The 22,160-nt window shown below is 35.1% G+C and overlaps 1 protein-coding gene across 5 annotated transcripts in view; it reads right to left on the bottom strand.

The window, feature by feature from the left end:
* The window catches only part of LOC139964695 (alpha-catulin-like), a 185,658-nt gene that overhangs the window by 53,036 nt on the left and 110,462 nt on the right, over positions 1–22,160 (bottom strand). Inside the window, exons 12-19 of one of the 5 annotated variants that reach the window (XM_071966540.1) lie at positions 22,082–22,119; positions 17,692–17,754; positions 14,337–14,387; positions 13,430–13,633; positions 12,396–12,575; positions 11,017–11,100; positions 9,587–9,608; positions 7,179–7,349 (exon numbers count right to left, since the gene is read on the bottom strand). In XM_071966540.1, the coding sequence (XP_071822641.1) occupies positions 7,315–7,349; positions 9,587–9,608; positions 11,017–11,100; positions 12,396–12,575; positions 13,430–13,633; positions 14,337–14,387; positions 17,692–17,754; positions 22,082–22,119 (677 nt within the window). In that variant the 3' untranslated portion in view covers positions 7,179–7,314. Of the gene's footprint in view, positions 1–1,045; positions 7,350–9,586; positions 9,609–11,016; positions 11,101–12,395; positions 12,576–13,429; positions 13,634–14,336; positions 14,388–17,691; positions 17,755–21,527; positions 21,549–22,081; positions 22,120–22,160 lie in introns of those variants that run through there. The other 4 variants (XR_011792069.1, XM_071966537.1, XM_071966538.1 and 1 more) reach the window with 4 other exon arrangements.

The following is a 22,160-nucleotide window of genomic DNA, read 5'->3' as shown; positions in this document are numbered from 1 at the left end:
ATATAGACAGTATATGTAGAGGGTCTACATAGGCAGCATATACAGAGGGGTGCATAGGCAGCATATATAGAGGGTCTACATAGGCTGTTTATATAGAGGGCCTACATAGGCAGCATTCATAGAGGGCCTACACAGGGGGCATATATAGAGGGCCTACACAGGGGGCATATATAGAGGGCCTACACAGGCTTTATATAGAGGGCCTAAACAGGCAATATATATATATAGAGGGTCTACACAGGGGGCATAAATAGAGGGCCTGCATAGGCCACATATATAGAGGGCCTACATGGGTGGTATATATAGAGGGCATGCATAGGCAGCATATACAGAGGGTCTACATAGGTGGAATATATAGAGGGCTTGCATAGGCAGCATATATAGAGGGCCTGCATAGGCGGTAATCCAGATGGTCTATATAGGTGGAATATATAGAGGGCCTGCATAGGCTGCATATATAGAGGGCCTGCATAGGCGGTATATATACATAGGTGGTATACATAGAGGCCTACATAGGCTGTTTATGTAGAGGGCTTACATATGCCGCATATATTGAGGGCCTACATAGGCCACATATATGGAGGGTCTACACAGGCGGAATTTATAGAGGGCCTTCATAGGCAGTTTATACAGAGGGTCTACATAGGTGGCATACATAGAGGTCCTGCAAAGGCCACATATATAGAGGTTCTACACAGGTGGAATTTATAGAGGGTTTACACAGGTGGAATTTATAGAGGGCCTGCATAGGTGGTATATATAGAGGGCCAATACAGGTGGTCTAACATACGCTGCCTTATAGAAGGTATAAATGGTAAATATATTCTCTGTAGGTTTGTGCGAGAGAAGAATTAAGGAAGAGAAAAACCTGTGATTTGTACTTTTAACATCATGACTTGGATGTCTGTTGCCCTGATAGTATTTGAAGTATTAAATCTTGAATATTCATATTCCGTTAGCAAATGAGAGGACTTGGTATCTAATTGAGAAATATCTGAGAAAAGTACCTTAATACATGTCAAGAATATATTCACTACGAAAAGACTTTTTCATTTTCATCTGTCAGTATTGGAACAAAACTTATCTAGCAGGCCCAACCAGGGTATGCAGAACGTCCACAAGCACTTAACTTCACTTCAGAGTTTTCTTCTGCCTTTATCGTCCACAAGGGATACATTCTTTGTCCCATAGGCCCCCGAACCAGGCAAATGCGTATGGATACAAGTTACAATTCATAAAATATCGTAGACTATAATGTTACTGTAAAGTTACAAAGAAATGGAACTATAATGTTCTGAATAACAATTAAAGTAGTTTTTCCATCTTATAAAAAGTGAAGAAATGGAATTGACAATATTCAATATGATTTCCAAAATATTTGTAAACAGCCGTACATAGAAAATTAAAACAAATAAAACAACATAATGATGTAAGTATGTAATACAAGGACATAGCCTTTTTAATAACACTGAATGCTGTAGAAATTGTCTGACGTTATAAAAGGCAATTGTTTTAAAATGCTTGCACTTTTTGTGTGTGTATTGCCATTAATTGGAACAAATGTATTGTATATTTAACATTTAGGTTACAAATATTCAATCCATCTGTTTTAACCCTTTGTTACATTTATGAAAATATGTGTTTACTGTTCAAAGTGTGCTTATGAAAATGCTAATATCTTGAGAGAAAAGGATGAAAATGGCTTATGATTTCCTTTTGTGAGGAACTTTTTCGTCAGTTTCCTAAACTTTTTAATTTGCATAATTTACCACAAAAGGAAAAGAAAGCAGATCACATTAATTCATGTCCCTAGTTTGATTTCCTCCTACCTTCCATTCACCCAATCCCCACCCCTCCCTCCCCCACTTGAATGAAAAGCTTATATTTTATGATATTCAATCAATTTTCATTGTACCCTGATACACATTCAGTTCAAAGACAACTGCAGTATAATATACTGTACCACACTTAAGTATTGTACAGTATAGTATACTATACAAAAGCATAGTATGTTTTAGTATAATATACCTCAATATGCTATAGTATACAACAGTATACACTAGTATAGTGTAGTATAGTATAACAGTATAGTATAGCAAAGTATAACATAGTAAAGTATAGCATAGTATAATATAAAATGGTATAACATAAAATAGTATAACATAAAATAGTATATACCATAGTATAATATAAAATGGTATAACGTAGTATAGTATATACCATAGTATAATATAAAATAGTATAACATAGTATAGTATACCATAGTATAATATAAAATGGTATAACATAGTATAGTATAGTATAACATAGTGTAATATAAAATAATGTACCACAATATAGTATAGTAGAATAGCATAGAAGTGTAGTGTATTCTTGTACATAGAACCGTTACAGTAGTTATAGTGTGGTTATGAATACTGTAAGCATACCATAATACAACATAAGATAGTGTAACAGAGTACAGTGCAGTACCATACAGCAAAACTGCAAACACAGAATAACACAGTCGAGTACACAAGTGTGAAGTACATTACAATGTTTCATCATGTGTCAAAGGCATGTTTCACTAGGTTGTCTATGCTTTTGCTCACTTGTAACGTCTCTTCTCTTCTCAACTTCCTTTATTCCTTTGGCCTTCTTAGGTTGTCTCCAAAATTCCACCCTCCCTTTAAATCAGCATTGCAAAAACGTTTTAAGCCAACGATCCCAGATATTCCATGAGCCAACAGACCCCGTCGCTCAGAATTGTAGCTCAGGACACATGACAGTCTAGCTGACAATGGACTCGATGTTAAAACAAACAAACTTAATTCACCGGAAATTCACCAAGAAGGTTGAGTCGGAAGCTCCAAAAACCGTAGGGAACTTTTGGGTCGCACACGGCTAACCTTTGATGTCAACATTGGCAATGAAGGTAACCATTGAGGTCACCTCAACTTTAAATTAATATCAAGTAAATGAAGAAACTGTTCCTTCTTAATCACAGATTATTTTCAAACATTTTTCATTAAATTTTTCGAAATTTGTTGACAACTGTATAAAAATGTTCAAATTTCAAAAATTATACATTTCTGGGTATCTTCAAAATTTTGATCGGTTTTGATCACCACTGCTTCTTTAAAATATTGTTTCAAATTAAAAATTAATATTAACTAAAACAATGAAAGCTGTTATTGTTTCAACCCATTCAGTTCTATAAGCCTTTTTGCTCAAACTGCCTGTAATACAGAAAAATGAAAAAAAAATTAGTCTCTTCATAATATAGAAAGCAAAAATAATGTAAGCTATTTCAAGACACTGCAAACTAATATTTACAAATAAAAAGCAAGTCAGGCAAAAATAATCTATAAATATCAATCATATTTAGAAATAATAATAATAACAGAAAAAAACTAATTCAATATTATTTAATTTTTCAATATAAACACCCTGAATACATTCATAAATGTGTCTCTCTGTTTTGTTAAACATTTCTGAACACACACAGCTTGGATCAAAAACAAATAAATTTCTTGAAATTTTGTCAAAAGGAAGATTAAATCACACCAACATATTCTTTGATTCAATCCATTCCCTAAAGACAAGTTACAGAATTTATGCATGGTACTAAATAAATATATTATGTTAAAACTGCCGCAATATTCAAAACAAATATGAAACATATGTAATCAATTTACCATGGTTACCCATTTTTTTCATAGCATAATCAAACAAATTAAATCCATTTCCAGAAGCAGAGGAGATCCATGTTCAAATCTTCTTTTATTAATTTTTCCCTGCTCAATCCTCTCTTGGTTCCAAGTTTTCCAAAAAAGCTTCTATTTTTGTTTCCAATGTCACAACTGCTGATTAAATATGAATAAGCAGTCAAAAGTTATCAGCATTGCCAACCCCCCACCCCCGCACCCCACCCACCACCCATATCTGCTAGACAGCTAAACAACTGTTACTAATCCTGAGACCTCAACAAGCATTTGTCCTTCTCTGAAACATTTCATTTCAAATTAAAACACACTTAAATGTCTGGGAATACTTTTAGATCAATCTTGAAATTATCAAAATCTCTAGTTAAGCATATTAAACAAAAATTTCAGCAGTTTTCAGCAGACAAAAGTTTTGGCCTAATAATGCTGATAACCCACTAAGACTATATAAAGATAAGACTAAATAACCCATAAGGATCAAGGGTCATCAAAACGCTACAGCCACTGTATGATGGTTTGATCAAACACAAAAGACAAACACCTATGGGGTTCTCCGGCCATGCTCAGAATCAAATATCATGAGAGGGTCTGCAATAAATTGAAACAAATCATGCAAGACCCAACACACCCCTTGTTTCAGCACTGTAATTACAACCGCTCTGGACTGCGTTTATGCCCACCTCATACACTTAGGGGCCGCTACAGATACTCATTTGTGCCTAACTCCATCCATATATTTAAGTCACAAGTGAGAAGATAAGTTTCTTATTTGTAGGACTTGCTGTATATATGTTTGTATTACTGTATGTGTATCGCAGTCTATTGATACTTATACTATTGCTTTTCTTTTTTTCTTTTCTTTTTTCGTTTACGACCTGTGTAAGCCGAATTTCCGATTGTGGACAATAAATTCAAATTCATCTCAATTCAATTCAAATAGAAGGTATTGTCACATTAGTCTTCTTAATTTCCGGGAGACAAGTCGTCGTGTTCTCTGACAGCACAGCATAGCAGTACCTTCAGTTGATCACAACTAGCAAACACAACTTTGTATGTACCTATCAAAGAAGAGATCTAGTGAAACATATATGCAGAGTTTCAAGTCAAAACTAACTGTTTTAACCACCTGAATTTGTGCTGTCTTAAAGCACTCTTTTTCGTTCGGTCAAACTGCACAATTGGAACCTTGGTCTAGTCAATCAACCAGTGTGCCCTGGCATTGAAGACTCGCCCCAAACTGCGTGCTGCGCTCTGAAAAAGTTGACTTTCCATTGCTTGCAAATGACGTTTTCTTCTTGTCGCTACAAAATGCAGACAGTAATGAAACGTGATACCTTGTTATCTTTTATCTAGACCTGAGATGTCCATCGCTGCTATGTACACTGTGTTGTGGGTATTGACCGTAGCTGACTGTATTGACTGAACACTAGTGTCTAACTACCGACGGTAGCAAGCTGTGTGCGTATTTTCTGGGATCGATGGTGGTGTCTAACACTTCTGTTACACCTCATTTGAAACTAGGTCAGATTACCGGTATGAGACGTTTCTTTGTGCCCGAGTCTTCACACCTTTAACGCCATCGTGTAACTTTTCATTCAGAGTTGCGTAACACAGAACGGACCACGCGCATTAGGACAGATATGACATCACCCTCCTCAATGAGACTGTAGGGTTGGAAGCTGACTAGTGTCTGGTACAATGACTCATGGATACCCTTTGTATATAGAACTGTAAATTAATCCAAATGGTTGCCCAAAATAGGTGAGATAGGCTACCTTTATTTTAAAGCATAAAGTACTCACTTTCGCAGATTCTGAATAAAATTTTTGAATAAAATAAAACTTTTTAAAGTTAATTAGCCCAACCACCACTAATTACCATTTGGCAAATTACTTCATTGCAAATAAATTTCAATAACTCGTAAGGTATAACAAGAAGGGAGGAAAAAATCAGATATTAATTAACGTATGCCATTGTAAAAAACAAACAATAACAATATTGTTCAATAATGTTTGAATACATCCATACAACATACAAAAAAATAAAAATAAAAAAAGAAAGATGAAAATCCAAAGAAAATAGTTTTTTGATGATTTTTTCCAAAATAAATTATAGAGAGATTAAGGTATTAATAATTGGCAAACTTAGACATTCCAGAACTGTTTGATCTACTGTAAACTAAAAATATTAGAACCGATCACTAAATCAAAATCAAATTCGAAACGGAAGGTTACAAGTTACCACAAGGTGAAAGGAATCTTATAGGTCATCAGTATCGGCCCTAAAATTTGGGCATTTTTTGGGGCAAAATTTCATTTCTTGGAGGCTATGATCATGCAAATTAATCCCAGTCAATAAGAATTATCAAAACTAGATAATTAAATATCTCAGTGTGCTTAACTACCATACCTATATAGTGGCATCAAAATACATCTTGAAGTTAAAGCAAGGGTGACCATTATCCAACTTTCTAGCATATTTAGGGGCCGATACTGTTAACCTTTAAGTAAGAGGGTTTCTCAAGATAAATGGAAGAAAATTTGTGAAGGAATTGTGATCTGGTTGTTTCATCCTTAAAACTAAATCAGTAGAAACATTCTTAAATAAATAAATAAATTTAAAAAAAAAAAATTTTTTTTTGGCTGTTTAATATTCATAGATGACAATGAATATTGATTGTAAGCTATTGGCTAATAAATATTTACGAGCTGATAATATGAATAACAACGCATAAGAATACCTTTGGGAAGCATTAAAAGGAAATAACATCATAAAATAAAATATGATAAAATGTTTTAATCTTAAAGCTTAAGTCAAGAAATAGCAAAATAAATCTTTATCTCCCAAAGATTTTAACTGCCAGAACACTGAAAATAAATGTTGTCAAAATCCTGCCAAGTTTATAAAATAACGGGGCTACTTATGTTTATATTTCACGTATATATGAATGATAATGTAGTCGGCTAATCTCCATTTGATGTTTCAATACCTTTCTCTTTCTATAACTGTGTATATGTGTGTATTACCAGTGATTTATTTTAGTACTTCCGATCATGGCATTATGTCTTACGTCTAGTAAGCATTATTACGTCTAGTAAACATTCTCTCTTGCCAAGCATTCCCTACACCCCCCCACCCATCCAACCCTCCTTCATACATCCTAGCAATTACCCCTCTCCCAGATTTTTCCTTTCATCACCTCCAAAAACGCACAATAACCATCTGATCCTGACTATAATTCCGTTCGATATCTTTACCAAACAAAACTTTACAGCACATTGACAGAGAAGAAAAGATTGACGTATGTTTTCTGTCGATCTGAGCTCTCTGTCAAAGAGACGAGTGAAGATTTGTGCAGCATGTTAAATACTTAATATTATAGGCACGTCAAAAGAGCCAACTGATAAAAAAAAAATTATATATATACGAAAGAAACTCTTAAGGCCTATCTAGTGAATGTGAATTATGAAGTAACTTGTGACGATACATGGGGAAGGGCGCCCTCTTGTAACTACCGTCCGAGTTACCGCTGCTCCCCATGGAGTCCGTCTCGTCACCGCTCGTCCTCGACTCGGTGATCGACGACGAGTTTGAGTGGGACGGCCGACTTCTAAGGCTTGGCGATCGATTGATTGGAAGATGGTACTGTCAAAAAACCAAAACGGTAAAAATTAGAAAACAGGTTATGAGGAAACACTTGATAAAGAAACAATAACATGAAAACAATGAAACAAATAGTATTAAAAAGAAGAGTATTAACACCAGAGTATTCCAATCAGTTTAATCAAAGAGTCCATCCTTCTTTCACCTTATAAATTAAAAACACCCATTTATCCAATTCATACTATTTGTTATGCCCTTTGACCTGGAGTTCTCTATTCTTTAAATACAAAGAAAAACAAGTCTCAGTGAAGGGGTTTTCAAGGAAGTTGACTTCAATTTTTATGTGATATATATCAACTGTTAAAGATGATGACAAAGGAAACCATTATGTTATTTAACATATTTTGATATCTTATTAATGAATACCAGACTGTCACTTGTAACACCTGTAAAACTATTGGATCTTAACTTGTCATTAACTGCAAACTGATTTTTGAAGTCATGTAATAAACAGTGAAATTTTGAATTTGTTTCCACAACTCGAAACAACAACTTCACGGTTTCTAAATAAAATGGTTGAGGAGTAGTAGACTGGGTGATCAACACAACCAACTGATACAAGTATGTATGAACTTAACTTCACAGAGACTGTTATAACAGGAAATACATCAGAACCAATAACCAAACTATATGTGTGAAGAACAAAATATAAAAAGATTTGTACCGATAATTTAAGTTTCATGGTAAATATTAATGACAAATCAAATATTGTATATATGTTACTTTGTGAAGTGTGCTAAAATGTAATGGAAATGAAAATTAGCAAAGTTATTTTAACCTAGTAAACGAAATAGTGCACCCAGTGTAAACTAAGTGGAACTGATAGGTTACCATAGGTAACCAAGTTACCATAGGTAAACAAGTTACCATAGGTAACCAAGGCAATGTGCGAGTCAGTGTCTTGAACTTTATAACTCTGCAGTTGGCAAGTGTGTTCAAAGCTAATGAAACTAGTGGTGATATGTGAATACCCACTCAGAGAAAAAAAACACACACAGTGTATTAGGTCACTTGTAAACATGTTGAAATCTAATAAGTATGAAAGGGGGGGGGGACAATGACAGGGAATCTAGCAAGGATTACCTCAGTAGGGAATAGTACACAAATATACTAAATTCTGTGTTGTAAGTTAGTATCCAATTAAAATGTGGGGTGAAAGAAAAGAATGGCAGTTTGATATTCTACTTTAGATGAGATTAGGCAGGTCAACGACTCTGAGGTACAAACAGGTAAACTAAACATAAGCTGATATTCTTTCCCATCCCCCATTTCCCATCTCTATCCTCCTCTTTTGATAGTTATCAGGGCTGGTCACAAAGTAAAACATGCTAATATCACTTCATAGCATAAACAGTGGTTTCATTTTTATTTTTATTTGGGGGGGGGGGGTTGGAATGTATAACCTTAAAAATTATCCCAAAACAAATCAATTTTAAAACTTTCAAAACATTTAAAAAAATAAAAAAAAAAATTAGCAAAAAGGAAAACAAAGCAGCTTAGAAATGCTCTACTGATGGTAGTAACTGTAGCATATGACCCAGGTGACCAATTTTTGGTCTTTCTAGCATATAAAGTCAATAACAGAGTCACTTTGAAGATATGAGAGTGCAAGTGAAGACAATGATGACACTATAGTAGAATTTTGAGTTGTGTTCCTGTGCTCATAGATTTGTTCCCCTTACATACGTCCATATAGTTCATACAGGTTATGTTGTCATTAACCTTAGAATCTGCCACATCATCATAATATTTTTTCACAAGGGCAAATTATTAATGGTCACCTGAGACCACCAAATTTCTGTTCTGACAACCAAAAGGTTGTCTGTTGGACAATTCGTTATTTGCATCAAATTCAAATTGTATTGTTAACTAAATAACTCAAAATAGATAATATGATCATGTTTTACCACCTGCCATCACTTTGGAGCAAAAAAAAAAAATTTGGTAGACCTATGATTCACCCAAACCTGGTGTTCTTTTCACAAAATCTACAGATCTCTCCTGCAGTGAACATATGAGTCATTCTTTGTTATTTCATTGCAGTTTCTTAGACAACCAAATTTGCTGTATGAACAACCATGGAGTATGGACAATCAGAAAATATCCTGAAAAAATTCGCTCCGTGCAACTTTCATCATATTCCATGGGTCCCAATTTTTGACCTAACTCAGTACAAAGCTGCTTTTAGTGTCATAATGATGTTATCTACAAGTTTTTACCAATTTCTCCTGATTTCTCAATCTGGATAAAGGAAATGTAGAAAAAAAGGGGAATATATTGAGATACAGATTTCTGAGCATATTTATATAAAAGTGTTAGCATATAAGAAAAGTTGGATGGACCAAAGTTATATTTTAAGAGATGTTCTTCAACTCTTAATACTATATCAATGACCAAGGTAACAAGAGAAACAAGAGTTGTATAGAGCACTGCAATGGATGACTTTTACTATCAGTCAAACAGTGATGTGCCCAGGATTTCCTGAGTGCCGGGTATATTGATCGCCGTCCTGGGGGAGGGGTCTAAGGCGGAGGGCCCTCCCATTTGAGAAATTTTTCAATTTTTGAAGGTGCTCAGATGCCAAATGCTGGCACTTGTGTAGCTTTTTAAGCACATACACAAGTACTGGTTTTTCAAACAATTTACATTTTAAATTTTTTTTAGTGAAATATATTACGTACCTGGTAAAAGTTATTAGTTTGTTTCAAAGAGATTTCACAAGGGACCAATTGAAAGCCGTAAGTAATTTTTCTGGCATGCGTAACTGACGCATTATTAGTCTGTATCATTTTGGCATAGGCTAGGCCCAATTTATGTTGAATATATTGTTAGGAATGTCGGAATTTTAGATGAAAATATAGTGCTGGGCGGGATTCAAAATTTTTAAGACAGTGCTGGGCGGTAATTTTTGGTGCTGGGCGGAGCCGCCCAGTGCCGCCCAGCGTGGGCACATCCCTGGTCAAATATATCAAGGATACCAACACAGGTTGAATTTATTGGATAAAGTAAGTAACATTATCAAACCAAACATATACTGGGTAGATAAATGGAATCACCAATGTTTACTCTGGTAAACAATTAACCCCACCACAGGGTACAGGTTTGATAGAAAAGTTGAGGGTTACAGTCTTATATTAGGCCAAGGCCCCCCTCACACGACTTTACAACTTAACCCCTGATAGTCGGTAACTTGTCACACCCACACAACAACGTGTGCACAATTCATGCAATCTCTCCTGGGACACTACAGTCTACCACATCCATGTGTCTCTTGGGGGACCTCCTATAGGGTGCAGCTACAAACCGGCGCACACAACTATATTTACAAGTTACAGTACCTCACATGTCCCAATTTATACACCCTTGGCGAAGAGATGCAATGGAGATAAAGTGCCTTGCCCAAGGACACAACGTTATGATCTGGCCAGGACTGGAACCCTGCAAACCTTAGATCACAAGTCCACTGCCTTAACCACTTGACTGCAATGCTCTAGAGATGTTTGCTGAAGGTTGCAAGGTAAAGAGACTGTGGTTGGGGGCGGGGAGGGGGCTAGGGAGGGTTAGGCAAATAACTGTTTGGGCTAATAATAATATTGAGAATATTCATGAAATGGTTGGTATATTGTAGGTTGAGTTTATGGATACGTACTTGGGAGGCAAGGCTATTACATAACGGTAATATTCGGATAAGAATGGTGAGAAGTAGCTTGGTGTCTTGAATGGTACTGTCAACCTGTAAAGAACAAAAGAATCATTGTAATAGTGATGGTCTGGAAACCTGCATTGGGTGGGAGGGCGAAGGAGGGGGGGGGGAGAGTTGGGTGGGCTTACAATGAGAAGCTGTAAACATAGATTACAGTGATGCTACATAGGGCCTTAACGGTTGACCAGACTTGTAAAGCTAAAAGTTGCTAGAAGTTGAAATGATTCTTGAAGTTTCCAAATAATTGATGCCCAGATGTCAATGAGGGTTAAGCCCTAGAGAATAATTCAAGATGCTGAGAATGGCAGCACTAACATGAGATTAGAAAATTCTTGACGAAAGCTCACAGGACTTTTGTCTTTCAAGCACATTTATGACTTATAAGGAAGTATTCGATATGAGGCTATCAACAGAAGAGCAACAGAATTGAATACAAAACAAACAAGTACATGATTGTAAAAGCACTTTTGTTAACAAAGAAATATCTCACAATAATGGCACAACCTCAACTGAGGTGAGCTTCACCTCAATGGACATACAATAGAATATATTTACAAGTCACATACTACAAGATTATCAAGTAGGATTAAAGATAACAATTGTTGAGAGCTTTTTTTAACTGAGTTAAGAATGCCTCTATGCATAGCTTTTCCCTATCCAGATGCATTTGACCGACAGAAATTAGAAACAAATGATAAGAAAATAAGAGTCAGTGGTGGTCATTTCCCATCAGGTGATTGATCCCAGACAGATGACTCAGGCAGCAAGACATATCACTCCCATATTACAGATAAATTATAGATAAATTAGGTACCACTTCTACCATAGCTAATGAATGATTGAAAACCATAGAGTCAAGAGAATATATGTGTGGGAATATATATATATATAAGTATATATATATATATACATATATATATATATATATATATATATACATATATATATGTGTATATATATATATATTATATATATATATATATATATAGATATATATATATATATAGATATCTATATATATATATATATATATATATATATATATATATATATACATATATATATATACATATATATATATATATATTATATATATATAGATATATATATATATATTCCCACACATATATTATATATATATGTGGTAACATGCTGAAAGCAGAAGTCGGCATTGATATCTATGCCATTCAACTTTGTCATAAATGGAAGTAGTGTATGTCGCACTTGGTCAAAACAATGATGACACGACTACAAGAAGAGACAGTCAAATTTATGGCATCGCATCGTTACATTATAACAACACTCTGGATCAAGTATCGACAAACCTTATTGAAAGTCCCTACTTTTCCAGTCGCTGGTGTTCTTGTAATGAACAGAAGCTGTTGGCAATAAGAAAGCACTCTATCTAGAAGATGCACTAAATCACTACGGAGTTGACAGTCCGGAGCCTGGAAGGTGGTATCCCTGACACAGCGGAATAACTTATTACCCTCCTCTGCGAAGTACTGAAAGGAAGAACCAGAGATAAATTTGGGAATCATCAATAGAGGATGAAATATAGACAAGAGGTATACTAAAACTTGCTTAAAAGATAAGAGGCTAATAACAAAGAACCACAAAATTTCAAGTTACTGGAGGAGTGTGAGGGATATTATACAGGAAGGGAAAATGATCGATTATTACTGGTTTCCTGGGTAGCCTAATTGGCTTAAATAATTGTTAGTTCAACCTGTACCAAGACTTGCTTCAAGTCATTTCATTTGTCAACCTGTTGATCTGTTCATATAGGTCTACACAGACAGAAAGGCGCAAGATTAGCTATGTTGATTCTGACAGATAGTAAACATCAGTTAGCTCGGTTAACCTGTTTTCTATTCAATGATATGAAGGATACTATCTTAGGGACCGAACAGGTTTGATTCTCATATTATGGTAGGCAATGATATGCAAGCCATCATAATGATAAGTCCCTAGTATGAAGGGCTGAGACTGAGAGGGGAAGGATGGGGTGGGGGGAGGGGGGTTGTAAATTTGACAATGGTACCATCCTGTTTGCGGAAAGCATGCTCTCAGGTCAGTTACATGTGAATGATTTTGAGTTGTGTTTTATGCAACTGTATTAACTAACCTATAAAGCAATCTTAGGATTTGCTAGGTAACTTCCACATCCATAAAGGTCCCCCTCCCCCCGCCCCCTTCCCCAACACCCTATCTTGTATAGCTTGAAGGAGTGACAACAACATCTTGCAAGTCACTGGTTCTTCAAAAAACAAAAGAAATAAATATGTTGTTTTTGCCTCCTCTCTTACCAAACATGCTTTATATTTTTACTTCCGCAATGACAGATTGTCGTACGTACCTCTGCTTGTTTGAATAAGTCTTGTGTGGTTCTCAACGACCCTTGACCCGAGCTGAACATGTGCATAGCATATGCCATACTGGAAAGATTCCGGGCTCTCCTTATGATGTCGTTATCCTGGTCGCTCCACCGATCGGCCTCTGCGTCAAGCTCTGAAGTCAGAAGCTTCAACTCAAGGCCACTTTTGGCAATGTTGGTTTGCTCCTGGAATGAAAATTGATTAACCAAGAAATAAATGTAGATTAAAATCAAAAGAAATTTCAAGTAACTTTTAATGATAGACCTGTCTTTATTAGATATAACTGTTACATAATAATTTTTCGAACACATGGAGAATGTTGGGCCACCGTCAATGAGCGATGTATCAATCAGTTAATTTAATTAGAGATGGTATCGACCAATGATCGAATCGACAGCACCCAAATGTCTTGGATCGAGTTATTGTTTAATTAGTCAAGTTTCCTCTTATCACTGACTTAACTTTCTTCCTTGCTAATCTTACCTGGAAGAGGAAACTTCACATTTAATAAAGTGCTTTTGCCAACACTTCTCCATCACTTGTAGTGCAACCCCTTCCCCAACCCTTCTCCCATTTCTTCCACACCCTTCCCTACCCCTACCACCACCCCACCCCATTCCCCACCCACAGGTAAGCCACTTATCAGTAATAGAACATGTATTAATATTTACACAGCTTATAAAAGTGTCATAGTAGAATACCTCTCCTCAGGGATATGATCCAAGAAGAACATCTTAATGTGAAAAGCCAACTCAGCATATATATAATTACATATTACAAACTTGCATTCCTTTTATAAGAAGTTTACTAATTAAGGTCTGTGATGAGACTCAACATTACTTGTTAAAAGTGACGTAGAAACGACGAGATTAAAAATAAAAAAAATACCTCTGCATCTAATCTGGAAGGTTTTAATGATTTGACCGTTGTTCCATGTTTCTGGAAAATGAAATGACAATAATCAATTGTGTTAAAAGTGAATATAATTTTGAGTACCTGTTTTTCTTTATTGTGTCATTAATATGTATTAATTAGTGAGTGCTGTGACCAGCAGCACAGTCATTGTCAGAAACGCTTGTTTCTCCCAAAAAATGTCCTAAAATAACGGAGGGATTAATAGTTAAAATCTTCCAGCCACCCCACCTCATACTTATGGATCAGCAGACTTTAATACATAAAACACTTGAAATTATAATTATAATTAAATTAAATTATAAATTATAATGGAGGGATAACCACATCATTTTTTCTTGCGAGCATTAATTGCTGTTTCTTTTCTTTCTTATTTTGCATTCATTTTTTTTCATAATTTGCATAATTCTGATTTAGTTATTCCTTCATAAATACTGCTCTTTGTAGATATGCAATTCTTATCTTGCTTGCAATGGAGTATATTTCATGCATGGAAGGGAAAATTTCTTGGTATGTATGCCTTTTCATTTGTGTTGTAAGTCTGTTAGCTACATTTATCCACAACCGGTCTCTTGCAATTTAAATACTCCGAAGCACTAAAGAAATGCTTAATTTCTTACATGAATGTCACAACAGGTTTTGTCTCGAAACTTTGAGGAAACATCAACACTTAAAAGATTAGACCAACAACTAGTCTACTTTGCATACAAGAATTGGGACTTAAATTACAGTAAAAAGTTTGTAAATAAGGAGCCTAATGTTATACCATTTTGACCAATCTCAGTAAGAATATAAACTACCTTTTAGCGTTTTCACAGAATAACGGATTCAAGACAAACTGTGTATATGTTTGGAAGGGGGGATATTTTTGTGCAATTTTGTGAAATCCAACTAATTTGTTGAAAGTGAAATACATGTTGCACTTGAGAGTCCATTAAAAGGTAATCGATTACATTTATTGCTACTTCAAATGAATTATTCTTTGGTCAATTAAATCTCTCTGGTCATTATGATATGTGTTACACCATAAGGGTAAATATATCTGAATAAAAGGGAGTGTAAAAAACAAATTACAAAGACCCTCAACACTTCATGACTCATCATTTATCACACATTGAAATCACAGTTTGAGAAAAAAAGTTCAAATTCTTTTGGGTGGTATCACAAAACAAATTGGCATTTCAGGTCTATGACCCCTGACCCCTAACAGGATAGTAAGAGGAGACTTAGCCTACAATCTAACACCAATGCCTGTCCACTTCACCCATCCCTCATCCCCCTGCCCCTCCATACCTCACCCCTGCCCCCATCCCCCCAACAATCTCCATACAAACTTGACACACTGCTTATGTTCAGCCATGATTCTATTGTACGATTCCCAAAACTTTTAAGTCTCTTCAGTAATTAAGCTTAAATCATCCCATGCTCAAGGAACGTCTTTGTTTTATTAAGTTGATATTTACAAAAAAGCTGGCAAAAAAGATCATTTTAATTGGCAAAAGACTACTAAAGCTAGACTACTTCAAACACTTATTTCATCTATGTATGAAATTTTCAAAGAAATCCTTGAAAAAATTTAGTGGTAAACTAAGAAAAACAGAATTTAACAAAATAGGTTCGACAAATATGAGGGGATAAGAAAAAACAGAGGCAGGATTTGACAATAGGATGTTTGCTGTGACTAACAGAATACACAAAGAGGAAAGGGAAGGAGTCCATTCTATTGACAGCTATTAAAACAGAAATTAAAGATAGATAGAAAAATGAATGTGAAAAATGAATTGACAGATCATGCCTTGTATGTCAAATGAAATAAAAGTATACTAACTTAAAGAAGTAAGTAAATGAGCATGTTTATACTAATTTTCCAAACCTATATTTTCAGAGAGAATAGTATTAAAGCAAAGATTCACACTATGAACTTGTCTTGGGGTACAGACGCCTCTTTTTATATTAAAGTCACAAATTTACATGTTATCATTTAAGGCCACCTGAACTTTTTCTTGACTGTTTTTACTGTTAAAAGCAATTTTTTGACAGGAATTTTTATAATTTTCTAAGTCATTGTTCTTATTATGTTCACAATCCTGTTCTCCCACCAATATGTTACATTCAACAACTTGTTTATTATAAATCTCTACAATACATAAAGTGTTATTTCAACCCTGCCCCTCCTCCTGCCCCCTGCCCCCTCCACCTGCCCCCTCCAATTCCCACTTTTATCAGCTTCATCTACAATAAAGTTGTCCACATTTATCACTGGATTAAATTTTTCCCCTCCCCCCTCCCTCCTTTCCCAGATCTCACTACATCCTATAGAAATTGTCAAATTGTCAATTTGTGCAAACTGAATGTCATCATGTTACAAATATTCTTGAACCCAGAGTGAGTTTCATTATTTATGGCATGACTTATTTTAACTCATTGTAATTACAACTATTTCTTGAATGCCTCAAACTTTGCCCTCTCTCACACTCCACCCTCCACTCCTAAAAACATGGTGACAACCTATGTGTGACTCAACTTGACCATAAAAGAAGGATATATAGTTAGACACCATACACCCATTAATCTCCCCCTCCCCACACTCTCCCAGCCTTCCCTTACACACACACACACAAAATGTTCCAAAAGCAATGGTGGCTGTGACCACGCATGGTGTTCAATACCAAACCATTGCTTAATTTTTGGTGTCAGTTTGGAAAAGAAGAAAGAGAGAGAAAATGTCCAGATGCTTGGATGAAGAAACTAGCAATGAATCAAGGAGCAGCAGATTCATCTAAAACTAAAGAAGAAGAGATATAAATGGGAGTTTGTGGAGCCCTGTGGGGTAAAATAAGGGTGTAAATCCAAGAAGATCAACCCACTAAGTGAGGGGGAATACTTCCCCCCATCTTGCAAGTTTTATGTTTGTTTCTTGGCCAAGTCCTTACAACACCACTCCCCTCTCTTTAATCAATCCAACCCAAAATATAATTCCTCACGAGGAAAATTGGTCGAAGAAAGAATCTACCAAATGTAGGGAGACACACTCATGTCGGGTTGGCACTGGGTAATTTATACTCTGAGTTAGACGAGGGGTGCAAGAGTGCGATGGTTCTGTGAGGACAGGTAAGTGAGGGTTTGATACTGTGAACGTATGCATAATAGGAGAGAGAGAGGCTCTACAACAAGAATGAGAGGCTAGGGTGACGATAACATCTGCTATTGGCTATGCTCTGCGTCATCTCAAAGTACTCTATATCTGAGAGAGAGAGTGTGTGTAAGGAAGAAACATCGAGAGATCAGGAATCTAGAAGACAAACAGCCACAATGCAACAGATGTGTTTACATTTCTCAGGATTCTCAAGTCGTTTAACAGCTGAAACAATGTTTCCCAATGTTTACTCCGCCTCTAAAATAAGACACAATAAATAAACATAAAAATACAAAAAATCTGTAAAATGTGTGGGAAAAAAAAAACAGATTATTTTGTTATAAATCCAGTTAATGTGGTATGAAATAAGCTTTATACAAAGGTAATTAGGTCACAGATAAAGACAAACATAAACAACATAAACAACATCAAAAATAGAGAGAGAAAGAAGATTAGCTAAATAAATATATAAATCAATAAAAGACACCAACATGTCTATCATATTGCCTAAGGATGATCGTTAGATTTGCTTTCTCCTCTAAGAAAATTTTTCACAATTTAAAAAAAAATTTTGTTTGTATAATAAGCTCCTTTAAACTTTTCACTCTGCTGCCACCAATTTAAGTCTAACCATGCCAGATGTCTTTCACAGTTCAAGTTCGGCTTTAGTTCCGTCTGAGTGCCAGTGTGCCAGCTAGGACAGAAATAAAACCCTTTCGTAGCCTCCTCCTAAACAAAATATCTGGCGTTAACGAACCTCAGATATTCATAGAAGTGGTATAGACTAGTCTCAAAAACTGTTGAACACATTGATAAATTTCCTTTTGTATTACAGACGATATTCAGTTCATGAATAGCTTTCAGCTCTCTTTGATCCAGAACGTTTATACACAAATCTGGTCCCACAGACATTGAATCTAATATTTGATAAAACAAATAAATTTTCAAACTTCAGATCAAACAACATAACACGCTATGAACTAAAAAAAATATTAAAAATATAATAAAAAAATATTAAAAAATAAAAAAAAGCTCTTGAGGTCATCTCTGTTGCTACAGGTAAATGCTATACATGGGCATGTAAATCCAGTAAACCTGATAATTCACACAAAACTCAATAGCTCCTGTTATACATTACTGTGACTTAACTTACAGGGTGGAGACATGTTACAACTGCTCCCTAGAAATTTTCACAAACTAAAACCTTTTGAGGTGCAATGAAAGATGCTAATGTTGTTTACAATCAAAAATTGCAGAGGCCTGCTATGTCATTAATAGATTTATGAGAATCAAACATTGATATAATGCTTCGTGTATTCCACATATAGCAGCGGCTGGCATTGGTAAATATAGTGTTCTTCGTTAATAGTCCAATCAAGTGACTGGGTTTTACAGTCGTCTAAAGCCACATTCAAACTTTGGGAGGTAAAAATATGCTATGAAGGAATGTAAAAAATTTCCTCAATTACCTTGACAATCAATGCTGCATTCCCTCTAACAATGCTGTCTGTATCGTCAAACTTGAAACATAGTGTGTCATGGGAATTTGTACAGCAATTTTATTAATGAAAAATCTGTAATTTTCAGTTACTTTTATAATGATCAATAAACATTTTAATACTGGGTGCCTTTTGGTACTCTTTTTTTAATTTTTTTTATTTCATAGGTATTTAGAATATGCAGAAAACTTTTTGCAAGAATATTGCTGATCATTGCTGATTACAAAATTTGTCATATAGACGCAATAAAACTTGATATTGAAAGAAAAGAGAAAAAAAAAGATATCAACTATGATCTGCTGAAAGCGAAATTGCAAGAAAAAACAAAAATTATAGGAAGACAGCAAAAACAAAATTCAGGTATTAAGAAACCAAAAAGGTTAGTACACAGCTTTTTCACCCACATTATATTTATTTGTTAGTCTTCAAGTACGGACATCTTGTTCCTCCAAGTTTTAATGATTTGATGCAAAGAAAGTACCAATGAATAAAACCTGCCCCCTCATGACAAGAAAGATTGATTTCAGCGCTGGTCTGAAGATTTGTTTAAAAAAACTGTACCTCCCAAATAATGAACAAAACAAAGAGAAATGATTTAATTTATCGCTAAGGATAGGCTGCTACCACCCTCAAAATAAAGATTTCTACACTTTTCCACTGTTGTATCGATTCACCCATATCAACAAATGATGTAAATGTTTACCAAGTCCTGTACCTCTTACACAACCATGTAAGTGGTGAGATGGCTTCCGTCAATGTTAGTAAACTCTTCAAACAGAGAGCATAGTGCAACCTTATGGAAGTTCAATCTAATGTGATGTAAATTTTGGTTAAGCTATGATCTGTGTGGTAGCATTAACATACAGTAGTAATAACGTGTGTAGATAAGAACAAGAATTTGTAGGTTGTAATGTTTAGGATGTTTGGAGGTGGCTCCAGAGAGCCACTTGTGTAAAAGTGAGAAGGTATAATTGACATTTCATGTTAAGTCACCATTCAGCTTTGGATAGGACTCATAGTCTACAAACCAACTACTATGATGCCAACTTCCATGTCAGTTTCCATAGTGCAAATCAACACAAACGGGCCACACAAATTTACCACGGTATCACTACAACAATAGTTCATGTTTCATCACTTAAACCAGACAATAATTTGACATGATTCTTTCCTTAATATGGTTTGGATCTTGAAAAAAAAGAAAAAAAAACATGTTGTTGCCCTCTGCAACCATGCAAATAACACAATTTTCACAGTATGAAGATTACTCAAACAGGATGCCAATTCATACAAAGCACACAATCAATTGAAACGATCTCTTCCTCAATATGGTCGATTGTCATCAACGAGGCACTTGAAAACGTGGAATTGCCTTGTAAAAACCACACAGCAAAGGTACTATTAAATAGTATTAAGGTAACTCTTAACAGGATACAAGTGTAACATCACATCACAAAAGCTTTTTGTAGTACAACTAACAGTGTGTTTTTTCACCACAAACTGTTTCCGAGCAAGGTGTCAAGATGCCAATGGAAACCTGTTAACTTCAAATGTACACAGGGAAGTAAATAACACACTAAGCGGGTGGGCAATTGCCCATCCAATTCATTATATTGCCCACCCAGATAATTCTTTTGCACCAACATTTTTTAATTTTTTTTTTATAGTTTGCCATAAAAATGGTACAAGCAGTTCTTTGTTGAACTATGTTGAAATCATTGAAAGTAAATAAAAAATCCGATGTTGTACACCCAGTTAATTGGAAAATAGCCACTGGGTGTGCGGAAACTATTGAAGCTGCCGACCCAGTTAACATGATTCTTATTTACTTCGTAGAATGTACAGGATCCCATTAAAATTTGAATTCACAGAAGCAACATGGCATCATTACCACTGCAAACTCGAACAAACAAAATGTTGAGTCTTAGACATAAACAAACCATGAGCTAACAAACACATTAATGCAATCTCGAACCTTGTTGCAATTCATAAAGTACTTCACTTTATCAAGTTTATGTACTTTTTAAGTCAATCACAGTATAAAGGAGAAGGAGAAAGCAAATTGGATTGTTTCTCCCAGAGAAACACACCACCATGAGAAGACTTCAGCTGCATTTTGTGTTGTGTTGTAACTTCAAAACATTTCGATCAAGTCGTGAATATTCACGTACGATTGCCCTCCCACCTACCTAACAGAGAGTTCTCAATGTGAAAACTTTGCATTCTAAACAGGTGATGTGATGAAATCTGTTTCATTTACAAACCTATAAAATTTCAAGACTCTCTCACCGAATTTTGGTAAGACTATGCTAACAGATTATATACTCTTTATTGGTTGGGTGTGTACCATCAAATTTCTAGATAAATTCAATACAAAATGTAGCTTTAATTTGGATGAAAGTAGACAGAGGAAAGGCTGTTTTTCTATTTAAGAGTTCCTCAAACTGAAAGATGGAGCATAAAAGTTTTATAGATATTAGATGAGAAAAGAAGGAAAAAAGGTGATGAAAAGCTAAAGACAGAATTACTTACATCGTCAAACCACAAAAAGCTCTGTTAACACAGGAAAATGGAAACTTGAGCACTATATATTATGAAATATGCAGTTCCATGTTCACTTTTCATCGAAAATATCATTTAACAAAAACAAAAAATTGGAAAAGCTATTATTAACTGAGTGTCTGGAGATTAGAAGAGCCAGTCAAGTTAGTTTCCTGATTTTGTTACTTTAGAAACTATTAATCAAGCCAATCGGGTTTCTATCATCCACTGTGTTAATATTAAATTTAATCCATAGGCTTGGACGATTATAGCAAAACCAAATTAAATAGCTGAATTAGTCTCGAAATTCATTAATCGCAAGTTATCATATTACATAACAAGCAAATGTTCCATACCACTATCAGAAAGTAAGTTACCCTATTAATATAACATTAGGCCAAATCTGCCACATGTTTTACCTGTTAGGTTAGGTCATATCAGGTATAACTCATTCCACAGACTTTTGAGGACTTTATGCATCTTATCATTATAACACATACTGTAATACCCTAATGTTAGCGGTATTATCAACCATGAATACTTACCCCCGGTCTTGGAAGTGACATATACTGTCTTCTCTCATCTAGGATTAATTAAAAAGTAATTAGAGAAATATTTACAACA

The sequence above is a fragment of the Apostichopus japonicus genome, chromosome 23 (assembly GCF_037975245.1).
Source record: "Apostichopus japonicus isolate 1M-3 chromosome 23, ASM3797524v1, whole genome shotgun sequence".
Taxonomy (NCBI): Eukaryota; Metazoa; Echinodermata; class Holothuroidea; order Aspidochirotida; family Stichopodidae; genus Apostichopus; species Apostichopus japonicus.
The sequence above is the reverse complement of the archived record's forward strand: the minus strand, read 5'-3'. Positions and strand labels throughout refer to the sequence as shown.